General features: G+C 49.9%; 1 protein-coding gene across 9 annotated transcripts in view; it reads left to right on the top strand.

Moving 5' to 3' along the window:
- Window positions 1–9332, top strand: part of ppargc1a (peroxisome proliferator-activated receptor gamma, coactivator 1 alpha) — a 207086-nt gene extending 197754 nt beyond the window's left edge. For all 9 annotated transcript variants that reach the window (XM_029839965.1, XM_029839957.1, XM_029839963.1 and 6 more), the window contains 5 exons: window positions 1275–1367; window positions 2007–2127; window positions 4611–4732; window positions 5109–5260; window positions 6648–9332. In XM_029839965.1, coding sequence (XP_029695825.1) covers window positions 1275–1367; window positions 2007–2127; window positions 4611–4732; window positions 5109–5260; window positions 6648–6751 — 592 coding nt within the window. In that variant the 3' untranslated portion in view covers window positions 6752–9332. The remainder of the gene's footprint in view (window positions 1–1274; window positions 1368–2006; window positions 2128–4610; window positions 4733–5108; window positions 5261–6647) is intronic.
- Window positions 9333–15121: the final 5789 nt, after the last annotated feature.

The raw sequence follows: 15121 nt of genomic DNA, 5'->3' as shown, positions 1-15121 counted from the left end.
TTAACGAGGGAAGTGAGGTGAAAGTGAATCCCCATCAGTTGAACATCTCTGTAGCTCAGCCTCGTCCTGAGCAACCACGCAGTGAGTTTCCCGTCTCCGTTCTTTTAAATCCGATCACTGTCATTGTCCCAGGACACAGAATCAGCACAACCCCTCGTGTCACGACCGACAGAAAGAAAATTGCGGACGTGTGAAGATTACGGTTTCAATTCCTTATCTTCAGAGGAGCGTCTCCTCCTGCGGTCGCTCCCTCGCATGTTCCTTATGTTTGTTTGATGTCGGCTTTATTGTTTTAAGTGGCAGCTGTTGTTTTTAGTGTCCTTCACATCCCCAGAGATGAAGGGGAACTCCAGGCTGCGGGGACGTACTGTAGTCTGGTATCATCACAGCGCTGTGAGAGGACTACATTTCCCATACTTCCCTTTGATCAGAGCTGAAGGCCTCCTTGTTGTTGTTGGTTTTTTTCCTTTTGGGTTGAAGAACAGAGACGAGCTGGAGTCTCTGAGAGGGATGTGAGGAAATTGTGTTTGTCAGGAGCAGTTCATTGAGTCCGGGACATCGCTGCAGTGACTCAGTTTGTTCTGATTACCTAAAGGTCAGTTTACTTCTCGGAGCCAATAGAATCACTTTATTCCGGGCGGCCTCTTCCTTATACTCACAGATTCCACAGCGATACTCTCAAGGCATGTCGGTGTGATAGCGACAAACGTTCCGATGATACCCGCCGAAGGCTGAAGGCGGCACAACAAGGGGCTTCTTATATTCTGCTGTTAGAGTTTCCACAGAACGGTTCTTGAAATCCCCTTCCTGTTCGGGCTTTCACAGATCCTCCGTCTTTCCGAACCGGCACTGCTTTCCTCCCGTCAGCTTCCCCAAACGCCTCTCCCTCCATAATTCAGGGCTCCTTCAGCAGCGCTTCAATAATTAAACGTCGGGGAGCTTAAGGTGTGCAGGTGTACAGAGTGGAGCCACCAGAGCGTGCCGTATCGACCGCTTTCTCATGCAACATAGATGGCAGCGTCATGCATGTGCACGAGCGGGCACGGAGGAAAGTTCTGGAGCTCTTTTATCTGGAATTAACCCAGTTCCCGATGTCTAAATAAGAGAACCGCTAAGTTAAATTGGTTGCCAAAGCACAGAACAAATGAGGTGTCACGGGGAGGTGAGCGGATGGGAGGAATAAAGGTGCTGACAGGAACCATGCGAGGGTCTTCCTCTAAGCTCTTAAATGTCTTCCAGAATCGTTTTGCTTACTCTTGTGTGCCGTCCCACAGGTCTCGTCACAACCAAGACTCCAGCACTTTTCGTTCCCGGACCCAGAAGAGCCCCCGCCCTCAGCCTCGCTCCCCCCTCAGCCGCAGGCCAAGGTGATCTCTCCCAATCAAGCGCTTCGCCTCCACTCTCACGTCAGCGGCGCGCAGCAACTATGTTTAATTGATGGTGTTTTATCAGACTAGTGGGGACACGCTCCTCCGTCAGCCACAGCGGTGACACTGATTCTGCTAAGTGCCTGTGCAGACGGGACCGTTTCATATGCAGAGAGCCTGACACCGCCTCAGTTCCGAGCCGATTTGGCATTCACGGGCGCTAATGGCAGCAGACACGCCGGAGCGTGGCTCCCATCAGTCCGGGACTTAACGGACATGTCTCTGGAAGTCTGCAGCGGTGCTGGCGGGGAGGAGAAAGTTGCACTTTCCTTCTTGATGAAGCCCTAACTAAGCAGAAAGTAATGACATGTGAAGTAGTGCTGACAGTTGCAGCTGGCCGGCTCCCCGACCGCGCCGCTCGCCGGCGCTCCCGCGGGCCTCTCCAGCGGGGGCGCCGCAATCATAGACGTGGCGAAGAGACATCTTATTAACATGTCTCTTTACTGGCTCCTCACACCGACATTGGGCCGAGTCCTTGGTGACTGCCAGCTATTTTCTTATTCATAGGCGCCAACGGGACGGGTGAATTTAGAGGACGAGCGAGGACAGTGATGACAGCGTCTTTGCTTTCCCGTGCAGGTATGACAGTTATGAGGAGTACCAGCACGAGAGGCTGAAGAGGGAGGAGTACCGCCGGGACTACGAGAAGCGGGAGTCTGAGAGGGCCGAGCAGAGGGAGAAGCAGCGGCAAAAAGCAATAGTGAGTGTTACTGTTATATCATGTGGTCGATCAGGCGACTGCGCTTTAATTATCATCACATTTGTAATAAACTACAACACAGCTTTTGATCTTCCGGTGAACTTTACCCTGCTCACTTTAATATCTGCTATAAATGCTACCATGGTTGTGCAACTCGTCCAGGAGTACATCGATTAATTGTCTCATTATCTTGGAAAATTAATTATTAAACAGCTCTTCCTGTCGGGAATTGACATGTAAATATCATGTTAGCACCAGTAGCCAAGTGTGTGAGGGCAAAGTGCTAAAGTTAGCAAAGCTGTTGTACATTATCAGGAAGGCATTGCTAATGCTAACACAGATGAAGTCAGCCTGAGGGTCCTCTGTTGCCGCCATGCATGTTATTTAGATATCGTAAATAAATGAATTACTCTCCAATAAATGTAGCTGTAGTGCATGTCGCACGGCCCTCCGTCAGCCCGCGCCAGCGCGTTCCTGAATGATTCAGGCGACAGGCCCTTCCTCTTTATCTCAGGCTTGTGTATTTTTAACAACTTGGCTGCGTGGAAACAGTGTCGAGTCTCATTAATCACACCACGGGCGTAAAATGCTAAAATAGCGCAAAAAACAGAAACCCGGGAAAAGACGACGAGGTCCAAAAGACAAAGGGAACCGACCCCTGTGCTGCATGTGCTTCAAATTTTCATCAATCTCCTGGTGTCTCAGTGTGAAATTACCGACGGCTTCCAGCCGGGAGGGAACGCCGGCGCCACCCGCTGCTAACGGGCGCATTAAATGATGCAGCAGTGCAAACCTGACTCGGCGCGCATACATTTCTCCTCAGAAAGACAAACAATTAGGAGCAGCTCGAGCTGTCAGATGCGGGTTTCGGAAAAGCGTGTCCTCCCGTCCTGTCTGTCCGTCTGTCTCCCGCTCAGGCGGCCCTCAGGGTGCCGTCACGCAAAGGCCGCCAGTTTATCAGCTGTCAGCAACTAAAGTCCTACTTCAGCAAATACTCGCTCGCTGTTTGGTCTCAAACACGAGCAATAAAGAGGAAAAAGGAGAATTTTGACTGGCTCCTTTTCCAGAAATCACATTTTCCCTCCATTTCCCTCCGTTTTCCCTCCATTTCCCTCTGTTTTCCCTACATTTTCCCTACATTTTCCCTCTGTTTTCCCTCCATTTCCCTCTGTTTTCCCTACATTTTCCCTACATTTTCCCTCTGTTTTCCCTACATTTCCCTCTGTTTTCCCTACATTTCCCTCTGTTTTCCCTCCATTTCCCTCCGTTTTCCCTCCATTTCCCCCCATTTTCCCTCCGTTTTCCCTCCATTTTCCCTGTTTTCCCTCCATTTCCCTCCGTTTTCCCTCCATTTCCCTCCATTTCCCCCCATTTTCCCTCTGTTTTCCATCCATTTCCCTCCGTTTTCCCTCTGTTTTCCCTCCATTTTCCCTCCGTTTTCCCTCCATTTTCTCTCCATTTCCCCCCATTTCCCCTCTGTTTTCCCTCCATTTCCCCCCATTTCCCCTCTGTTTTCCCTCCATTTCCCCCATTTCCCCTCTGTTTTCCCTCTGTTTTCCCTCTGTTTTCCCTGTTTTCCCTCCATTTCCCTCCGTTTTCCCTCTGTTTTCCCTCCATTTCCCTCTGTTTTCTCTCTGTTTTCCCTCCGTTTTCCACGTCTTTGCTTGGTTGCTGTGTCTCCACGTGCAGGATATTTCTCAACACCAATGAGCTTTGAGTCCTTTTTCATAAACAAGGAGCCAAAGTGGGCAAAGGTGAGCGTTGAGTTTAGCGGCAGGCTACTGATTTACATCCGTGTTCTCTGCTCTGAACGCTCCGTCGGGCCTCGGCGGACTCCCTCCAGTCATGGCAAACGAATGAGCGAATAAATAAATAACAGCGTAGCACTTTAGCTCCGGGCTTTTTCTGTGTTATATGATTAGCAGATGCAATTAAATTACTCAAAAGCTGTAATTGCTGCCCGACGCAGTTTGTCCCAGAATTATACCGCGATGACCCCGACGTCCTCTGAGGTTCAGGAAATCCACGTTTTCCTGCCCCGTGGCTCGCCGGCTCTCTTGGAAATGAATATCCCAATATTCGGAGAATTGAGCCGCCGCGCTTGAAGGTTGAAAAGACTTTTGTTGCTGATGTCCGCCTGCGTCTACGTGCACTTTTATTTTTAGCAGAAGCCCCCAAACTTAAAGACATCATTTGATAAAAATCGCTCCGGCTGATGAGTCGGGAAGAGGGAAAAAAAAGGAATTGTGTTGCCGAGGCGGACCGAGGGTGCTCTATTGGCAACTTTATCAGATAACAGGAAGCAAGCTGAACCAATCACAGGCAGAACGGCAGACGGAGGCTGACGGAGCCGGGACAAAAAAGAGGTCTCCCGAATGGACCGGCGTGATCAGGACCTTTTCATTAAGGCTCGGTGATGAGAAACAACAGACTTCCAGCTTTAATCTGCGGCTTTCATGTCTGTCTTCTCTCTTAACGAGCAGGAGGAGAGACGGGTCGTGTACGTGGGGCGTCTGAGGTCCGACTGCACGCGCACGGAGCTGAAGCGCCGCTTTGAAGTCTTTGGCGAAATTGAAGAATGTGCGGTGAACCTGAGGGACGACGGGTAAGGCTGCAGCTGCTCTCCGGTCGAAGGTCCGAGACAAAGACCTGCCGGGTCTGCCCGTCCGTTCAGATATAAGGGTCTCGCGGGGAGGGTTCTCGGTGGAACCTTAATGAGTCCTCCAAAAACTTTCTTTTGATTTGTTTTGACACCTTCGAGAAGGTTCTGGATAAACCCTGCTGAAGGTGTTCCCTGGAGTAATTCTTTAGAACCCTGCGATAGATCAAACCAAAGAACCCGAAATGGTTCTAGTGAGCATTCTTCCTCAGAGTGTGGGCTTTGAAGATGCCCCTGTGCTAATTAACCTGGTCGTCTAATTAGAGTTCCGCCGGGGTTCTTTTGTTATCGCTCTGACGTCCCACTTTCTCTTCCTGACCAGGGACAATTTTGGCTTCATCACGTACCGCTACACCTGCGACGCCTTCGCCGCCCTGGAGAACGGACACACCTTACGCCGGTCAAACGAGCCTCAGTTCGAGCTGTGCTTCGGCGGACAAAAGCAGTTCTGCAAATCCCATTACACAGACTTGGGTGAGTAAACGCCGTGGCGTGCTCTGACATCAGCAGCCGGGGAGTTCGCTCACGTCGCTCCGGGACCGTCGCTGACGAGGGGGAGGCAAGAACGAGGGAAAGAAAAGGAAGAGCCTTGAGTGATGCTTCCAGATCAAAAGAGATGCTCGGAATTCCCGCGGCACAGGACGCACCCGGCGGCCATTTGCGGCTGCGGAAGTAAACAGAGTTCAAAGGTCACTGTGTGGTCAGGCCAGAAATAGAATCTCCTTCCTGTTGGCTGTAATAAACACAGATAGACGAGAGGAGCAGGCCCCGCCCCCTCGGATCGGCCGACAGTAAACGAAGACAGTTATTCGCTGCTTCAGTCGCATCTTTGGGTCGCGTTAACGTGCGTTTGAACGTTGCTGCCGTTAGCAAAGGTGATGAGGAGCAAGGTGGGAGCAACGTGAGTCTCGCCAGCTTGTTTGTATTTACCCAGTGGGCGGAGCTAAATAATGAGACGACGGTATCGGTCAAATTTCCGTCACGACCCGCGGGTCTGAGCGGGAGAAGCTCGCTTTCCCCGGTAACCTCCGCTGTGGTTACCTCAGATGTCCTGAGCTCACGTTTGAAGCTGCAGCTGTTAAAAGGACGGCGCGATGAGAAACGGACACGCGGAGAATCCGCAGCTAATCCCGCGGCTTTGAAGCGCGACGCTCCGGCCGGATTGACTAATCAGTCCGCTGAAATGGAAACGCCTTCATTCCGCCGCCCAATTTGGTCGCCGCCGCTTGAGGAGACCGAGGGCAATAATCTCATAATCCCGCGGTATCTCAACCATCTTCTCAATCTTCCTCCTCGCGGAGTCGTCGGCCATTAGCTTCAAGTGGAGCGTCGGGGTATTTTTCATCCCTTAAGGTGCGCGGCGTGGTGCCGCCAGCCATCGGCGGCCACATTAGAGCGGGGGAGGCGCCACGTGGCCGCTGTGGTCGTGCCCATTTCTCAAAGCCCCGTGGAGAGCGCTGCTGGGCCCGTTGGGGGACTTCCATTTGTGAAGCTGTCTGCTGTCTGAGATAAGATAGAGATTAGGTTTTATCGGGTTGATCGGGAAAAATGGAGCACAGGAGGGATGAACGGACTCAGATAGAGCTTTTCATAACCGGCTGATAGGAAATCAGCAGGAACGCAGCTATCGATTGTGGTATTTCCGATAAATTTGACTGTCACGACTGAGCTCCGGAGACGGACGGTGGCCACGCGAGGACCGACTGGATCCCAGTAATTCCTCGTTCTCTCTTTCAGCTGCGATGTGGTCGAATTAGTCGCATTTCTGAGTCAGAGAAACTTCCGGAATAAAAAAATGAGGTGAACCGGGCTAGAAAGAGGCGTACTCACCCGAGCGCCGTTCTTCTTCTGCCACTTTCAGACTCCCACTCGGACGACTTTGATCCGGCCTCCACCAAGAGCAAGTACGACTCCCTGGACTTTGACAGCTTGCTGCGGGAGGCCCAGCGCAGCCTCAGAAGGTAACCGGTTCAGCGGCGCCGCCGCCGAGAGGAACTCCCGATACCTCACCGTCGTTTGTTTGTCGCTTCCTTCGACGACGAGACTGCCGCAGTTTCACACGCCACGCAGAGTGGACGTCTAAAGGAACACGTCTGTCGGTGTATATCCGTAAAAATGAAGTTTACATGAATAAAAGCTGCTGAAGAGCTGAGGAAGAGACGTTGTGGGAAAAAAACAAAACAAAAAAAAACGCCGAGCCTCAGAAACCGCCGCGCCACTTTTTGGTGCACTCTACTGCTGTACGTCCACAGGTGAACGAAGAAACGAAAACGTTAATGACTTCTTTGTTTTTCTCTCTTCAAGCACTACAACACCCAGAATCCTTTGGGGGTGAAAACATGCAGCTTGTTCAGCCAGATTTGTTTTTGGGTTGTTTTTTTGTTTTTTTTGCAGTCGATTTTCTTCTCTTTTGTTCAAATCTGGTGTTTGGATCTCGCGTTACAGGACAGGAAACTCTCAAGGTAACATTATTGTCTACATTTTATGGAGAAATGTAGCCGTGTATTTACAAATCCTATAAAAAAAAGAATATTTTTATTTTCTGTACATATGGAATATCTTTATTTGTTACAGCTATGCACTGTAAAATGCAGCCTTTTTTAAAACAAGAAGGAAATTTCTTAAATCAGAATGTCGATCTGTAGTAATAACAGTAGTGTGAACATATTGATGTTTCCAAGACATGACATGATTGTAAAAATGAGGGGAAAAAATGCGTCCGACTGCTCGTTTTGAGGGAGCACGTGAACAAGCGTCTTTTTTTTAAGTTATTTTGTCGGGGGAGGGGCGGGGACACTCAACCATGTATAGTTTTATCTGTTTATAAAGTTTCTCAATCAGTGTTTTTTGCTTATACGACCGAAGTAAAATGCATTTTTAACATGTTTTTCATGATTGTAAAAAAAAAAGAAAGGCATTTTTATTAATTATTTCTAAATAAATCCGTGTATATAAACTACATACGTGAGTAACACTGTACAACGAGGGTGTCGTCACACAGTCATTAGCATTAGCTAACTTAATTAATGCTAATTACTGTTAATTACTGCATCCTTCTTGTAAAACGTTACTTGTGTGTGATTACGTTTGATTTTATTTCTTTGTAAGGTTTTGATCAGTGAAAGGGTGCATTTTAATCTTTTTAATCGGTACAAAAGAAGCATATTTATCTTATTTATTTTAATATTTCAATCAAGACTATTTATGGGCTGCTCATTTTTACATACCTCATGAGAGTCCTGGCTAAGTTAAGCAGTTGTTTTTATTTAAGGAATCACGAGACAGGGTGAACGATTTGGTGACCTTTTCTGCCTTTCCGAAACAATCAACGCACCACTCCGAACTCCGACCGTTTCTCATTTCCGGGCCGAACATGAAGCAATAATTTAGCAGGTTGTTTTTGAGTTGGAACCACTGGAAACGCTTCACTCACGCTTGATTCTGTGAATGCCAAACAAAAGTTTACAGTTTCCTTTTCCTGAATTTTTTAAAAGATCTTGTATTTGATGTAAAATATAAATATATATATATGTATATATCTATATCTATAGATATATACAAGGACGATGCTGTTATTCACAACAATTACAAGATGATTAATGATCATATAAATGAAGGGAAAAAATATATAAAAAGCAATAAATTATTTTTCAGAGTTGTATTTTAGCTCCTACAGTCGTGTGATTTTTGGACTCGACCCATTACCCAGCCGCTGGTTGCTAGGTCGCCTCCATCCCACCCACCTCCTGCTCCTCCCTTTAACCGTTGTTGACCGAGTCTTGTCGTGACCGTAACGCACGCGTCACCGCCCGGCGGCGGCGGCGGCGGCGGCTCCGCCCCGCCTCTGTCTCCATGGGCAAATTGTGACGTGGTTTTTGGCGGTGTAGCTATGCTAGGAGGGCCGACAGAACGCCGTTTCCACAGAGAAAAGTGAACCTCCCGACGAAACAGAACGAGAAATGAGTCGTTTTACGCTTCAAAGCACCAAAAAAAGAGATCAATTAAATAGCAGAGGAAGGACAAAAATATTAACGTCTTTTCCCATTGTTTGGGATTTTTTGCTGTCGGTATGGCGTTTGGGTAATGGCGTCGTGTCCCGTTTGATAGATGTGGCTTTAATCCTTGTAATAATTAACGATAATGACGATGATGATGATGATGATGATGAAAAAAATGCTTTGTAAATTGCCTAGAGTAGCAATATATTACAACACCTTATGGTTCAGAGTTCAACTGTGGCGGACTTTTTCGTGTCCGGTTGAGGCCACCGCGTCAACGTTTGTTGGGTAATCATGTTTCTTTTGGAAGGACAAAATGTGTACGAACAAACGTGTGTGTGCGCGCGTGTGTGTGTGATTTCTGCGGGTGTTTGTGGAGTGGGGGGGCTGTTCTCTGTTTGTGTCCTATCCACGTTGCCTTCTGCCAAGTCCTTACCAATGCCTTTGTGATTCTACCTATTGTACGACTTTCTTGTGAACTTCATTTTTTTATGTGCAATTCTCATCAGCCTCAACATGCCAATAAAGGGAAATGTGTTTGAAAAAAAGGAAGAAACCTCTTTATTTCCCTATTATCTCCCCCCTTCCCTGTGATGAATGTCCCTCCATCGAGGACCGCCGCGCCGCCGTCGGCCATCGCCGAGGAACGCTCGGGATTTATGCTCTCGCCGAACGCTGGCCGGCAGAAATCCTTCAGGAAGAATTCCGCTTCCCGCTTGAATATCGGCACTAAAGTTCGACGCTGACAGTTATTAAACTGTGGCGATCGTTGGCTGCGTTCCGGACTTGTAAAGATTCTTAAACGAGCCCCCGGTCCTGCTCCTCGTCTGCCCCAATGGTCCCAGAGTCAGAACCCTCAGGAAGCTGCTGACATCTTTTACACCTGCTTTTCCAGTATGGACCAGTATGAAGGTTGGCTCCGCCCACTCCAGACCACCTCCACGGCCCCCTAGTGGTGGCAGCCAGTAAACCCAAGAAGGCCGTTCCTTGCTAACATGCAGCGCTTTTCATCACAGTCGGGACATTTTTATGTCGGCGCTTGTTGGTCCGTGCGGGAACGTCGTCCCCTCCTTCCGAGCAACTTTTCCTCTTTGAAATTCACATCACCTGGGAGGGAAGAGTGTGTCTGCGTCCACGACTCGACTCCACACCACTGCAAGTCTGCAAAGTTAATTAAAAAGTTGGGGGAACAATTTCATTAACACGATTGAGAGCCAGAGAGTTGATGGTGTGCTTGATATTCAATGGGCTTCATAATGATTAAAACAAGCCCCCCAGCCCCTCGAACCCCCACTCCCCTCCCCCCCTCCCACTTTTTCCTCACGCATTAGCCCCGGAACTCGGATCACACCGGGAGCTTCCACCGTTTTTTTTACCCCTCACCGGTGAGAAGAGAAATATGGGAAGAATGTGCATTAAACTTTAAGGTTGGGGGTCTGATTGTGTTTTTTATTAAGGCGGCTGTTTAGCCCCGGAGAAGAGAGCGGCTGCCTTTCATTTCGGCTCGGCTGCTGCATTACAGCGGGAGGTCTCCGTCTGCTTGCCCTTTCCACAGAATGAAACTGTCCCTGGAAATCTCTCTCAGCTCCCCATCGGCTTTCCCCCCCCCGTCTCTCTCCTTCCATCATGATAGAATGGCTCTTTTCTCGTTTTTTTATATCCGTGATGTGTCTTTTTTATTATTAACCAGTAGATAAGCAGCTATCTCTACTCCATTTGGAAGTAAGTGGTAGCCTTGGAAATAATGGGGTTTGATGGGGCTGGGCTCTCTGTGGGGACAGGCCCCCCCACGCCACAGCCCACAAGTGTACTTCTCTATTTTATTTGGCATCTCGCGCCGAGGCTGCCGCTGTTGAAGCCCTGAAAATGGCACTGGGCTTCACCCTTTGTCTGCGTCTGTGTGGCGGGAGCGTGCCAGAAGATCCGCGGCGGCCGGAGCGGCGGCGCCAAAATGAAGAGCCCCGCACATTTTTGGCAGCTCCTTCCGAGCGCCTGTCTCGGTATCATGTAAGCAGGTTAGGGCGTCTCTGATAATAAGATTAGACTCTGTGAGAGTAGTTAATTAAAGCCCGTGGGGTGGAACATGAGCAATCCTACTGGTAATTTACCATCAAGTGCTTTTTTTTTTTTTTTAATTCTCAGCGTGGCGAGAAATGCGTCAAGACTGCAAATTTCCCGTCAGAATCCGACCAGAACGAATGATATCGCAGACAATGTTGCTTTGGAAGCGACGCCACAAACAGGAAATCATGGACCACGTGGAGGAGATGTTGCCTCCAGTGTCCCTTCCAGATGCTCCATTCCCCCAACGCTCGTCCCTCTCGTAACCTTTTTAGGTTTTATTTTTAGAGTCAGACGAGCTGGACGTGTGCGGCTAATGGGTTGCCGGGCAGATCTTTCCACACGCTCGTGAGGCAACGCCAACCAGACCCGTCCAGAGCTGCAGGAGGGGGTCAGATCTTGAGATATCGGGGCACCGTCACTGCTGGCTGGAGGCGTTTGTTCCAGTCGGACCGCGAGGACCAGCCGGGGATGACTGGCCGAGTCACATACGCAGCCTCGCCTGGCAGCGGGAAAGAGTCGCCATCTGGGGACACTCTGAAAAGTGGCTTTGATGGATCCGAACCCCCTCCGTGATCTTATTTATTCTGCACCTCCACAGCTGGAACAACCAATAACTTACTGATGAGGTCATTTGTCGTCTGCTCCTGATGCACCGAGCTGCACCTGAGACCCGGAGCCCGGACTGGCCACCGGACTGGGCGTTCACTGGTCCCCAGAGAGGGACGAGAACCCAGCGAACTCAACCCGGGAAGCGTTTTAACCTGGACAGCACGTCCCACTTCCTCCCCCGAAGAGGGGCGTGGGTGCCGCCATTTTGACTCACAATTCCTCCCAAAGACAACGGGCCAGGCGGGTCACCGAGGAGCTCCGCTTGCGTAGTTTAGAGTAGACGACTGTTCCGTTCGGCTTTTCGGCGGGGAAACGACTTATTCTCCGGCCAGACTGCCGTCGTCTGCCACCTTATGGGAAAAGCTGATGGCCGCCCTCTTAATAATCACAATTTTCCGGTTCGGCATTCTTGTTTCCGCCGTTAAGAGTAATGAGGAACAGAAGGACAATATTCTTCTTCCCCCCAACTATCAACTTTGGGACTGGATGTATTCTTTGCAAGATAATTAATGGCTACAGACAAATGGTGGTTGATTGAGCGACTCATCTCTCTATTTTCAATCACCATCTGCTGTGTGTTGCCGACAAAAACAATGTTAATTACCTCAAGTGCGCCCAAGACGCGCCGTATTAATTAGAACGGCGGAAAGAGAAAACTTGAAAGAATTCCGCGTTTCGGTACCCATAATGCTCGGGTTTTTGTGGATTTTGTTGATGGATTACCCTCAGATCCAAAAGCAATCTTTTGGTGACCCTTTGATGGTGTCCAAACAGGTTGGCGTTAGCTTTGATGTAGCCACCTTCACTTGCTTCCCCGCCCCGGGGGCCTCTGCAGTCCTTTAAGGGTGCCGGTGCCGGTGCCGGTGCCGGTGGTGGGGTGGGGTGGGCCTCAGCGGCGGGACCGCAGGGGCAGCTCCAGATGCAGACAGATGTTTTCTGCACATCCTCTGGCCAGAAAGGGAAGATGGAGGGAGATGAAGAGAGGAACTGGACGTGACGAGGCGGCGGCGGCGGCGGCGGCGCTCTCTCTGCCAAACCTGTGATGGCACCCCGCAGATGGCAAAAGTGGGTCGGGATCGGGCCGGCATCACGGCGCTAACGAGCGACATGCAAATGTGATGATGGCAGCGGCGTATCATTGGTTATTATTTGGCAATCACGGGGTAACATCAATAGCAATTAGCATAATTGCCATGACTTCAGTGCTTAATGACTTCATTCAAAATACTGACAAATCAAATATGCTTATTTCCTTCATACAAATGGGTCATTTGCAGTCTGTTCGACTGGATTAAGCACATCAAGAACTGCAAAGTAGCACAAGACCTGAATCACAAAGCGACTTCGGATGCAGCCGCCGTTGCCGGCGCCCCGTAGATCAGCGAGGCTGAGGCTTTTGTTTGCTTGCGACCTCTTTAGATGAGGTGATTCCAGACTTGGGAGCAGTTTAATCCCAGTTATTTCTGCTTCTCAAGCTTTTATGTTTTAATATCTGCAGAGGAGATTATGCTATTTGGACCAAACCTCCAGTTTGGAGCCCGGCAGCAATAGCGGCGGCGGCGGCGGCGGTGGCGGCGGCAGGGTTCTTATTTAAACTGTCTCATGCTAGCTGGATCTAGCCCTCATAATGGCTCCATTCAAGCATTCTGGACAAGATGGCTCGGAAAGAAAGGAAAGCTCTCCGTCTATTCTCCCCCGCTCTCCCCTCTCCTCTCTTATCTGCTTGTATTCCTCACAGAGTGGTCCTGCCGGATCGCGGAGTTGTGTCTTAATCCAGTTCCCAGCTACTTAGCCCCCGCCCAACCCGCCCGCTCGCTCCGACGTAAGGGCCGACGCGGCTCCTCTCCCTCTCCCAGACCCCAGCGTGAACTCCTGTATCGCAGAGGGAAGCGTCCCAGTACAGTAGAACGGGCTCGGCTACAGTTATTGTTTGTTTGCACTATTTATGTCAGTATACGTCTGCAGCAAATGGCTCCGTAATGCAATCACTCATTCCTGCCATCCGGCGCTCCCGTCCATTAGGCTAATGACATTCTGCGACCGTCCCGCTTCCTCCGCTGGCTGCTGAAATCACAAATGTGAGAAGTAGGAAGTGCGCTGCTTAATTGGAGGGCCGTGATCAAATTGTGGTGTCTGGGAACATCTGCCCCGCAGTGCCCTTGAGCAACCGACCAAAACTCCCAGCAGCCCCAAACGAGCTTGATGCATGCTCGGGCTCGTGTTCTGGAGCGCCGCGACAATCAACTGTGCTCCGTTTTAAAGGGTTCCGTTTAATAATCGACCGACAGAAATGTGATAAACACAAACAGGCTCCTGTACGTTAGCATCACGACGAGCGCCTAGCATCGCAGCAGCCACGTGTTTATATCCGCAGTCGTGCGGGTCCCCCTCCATGTGCCAAAACATTGTTTACTTGCATCTTGTCTGACTTCGACAAAGTGAGCTAGCATCTTTTAGAAGCTATCCCTTCAGCGTGTCGCTAACAATTATCATCTGAGATTATTCAACACGATGAATCAAAACTGTCTTATTATTAAACTGTGAAAGCTATAATTACCGGACAAAACTATCCCCACGCCTTAATCCACGTGGTAATAACACAATTAAAGTGGTGTTTCTCAGACTCTGTAATCTTCCGCGACAAGGCTTACGATTCAATTAACCTCGTTTTAACACTTTGTTTCAACTTCCTGTGAGGCTAATTTGCTCTAAACTTACTTCAGTTGTTGTAATTATGGCTTTAAGGAATCTGCCGTTGCTGATTTAGCTGTTATTGGTGTCAGCGAAGCCGCGGCTCCTCACAGGATGATACCGATGTTTTATGGCGCTACGCTAGCCTGTCACGTGATCCATTTCCTTTAGCTGCTTAGCGGTTCCACAGAACCATTCTGTCCATTCCTAAAACACTGGATGCATCCGGGATGAGAGCGATTTATCCTGAAACATCGCTCGTCCGACCGGGGTCGCGCTCCTGACACCGGCAGCCTCGCATCCGGCCCGTTTAATCACGCCGTTCTTGTTCTCTTTCTAAGCCGGTGCCGCCTGTGACATATCGAGCTGGCAAACTTTCCGCCTTCTCCCAGGGAAGGTCATCGGGGCAGGACCAATCTAGCCTCTGAAAGTGAGCCAAGATTTCCAGCGCTGTCGTTCAGATTAGACGTGAGCGCCCTTCCTAAGCAAATCAGCCGGTGTGAAGGACAGAACCATTCTTCCATTCCGTGCACGCCTGGTCCTTGTTAAAGAGCGACGGGGTAATAAGTTGTAGGACAAAGGAAGTTGGTGGCAAGTCCTCCCATTTCTGAACGCTCATCTGGAAACGTGCCGGGCTGGTCCGGCCTGGTTGGAGAGGATAAAACCTCCCCTCCCAACGACGCTGCTGGGCTAATTACACACTGGGGACTGTAGGGGGCGCTGTCGGGGGCATTAGGACTGGATTTGCGGCAACATGATCATTTCCCAGTTGTGAACGTGACCTGCTACCGCTCCAGCCATCGTTAGCAAGTAGCGTCCGTTCATTCACTCTTCCAGGATGCGGATTCATCCAGATTTTAAGGTCCGGGCTGGTTTTGTGTGTCCGGACTTGTGAGTGACTCGGCTCTGTTTGAGCACCTGGACTCAATCGGGCCTGATTGGGGGGTGGCAGCCTGCCCACAGTCGCCCAGCA

Source organism: Takifugu rubripes, chromosome 8 (assembly GCF_901000725.2).
Source record: "Takifugu rubripes chromosome 8, fTakRub1.2, whole genome shotgun sequence".
NCBI classification, from domain to species: domain Eukaryota; kingdom Metazoa; phylum Chordata; class Actinopteri; order Tetraodontiformes; family Tetraodontidae; genus Takifugu; species Takifugu rubripes.
The sequence above is the reverse complement of the archived record's forward strand: the minus strand, read 5'-3'. Positions and strand labels throughout refer to the sequence as shown.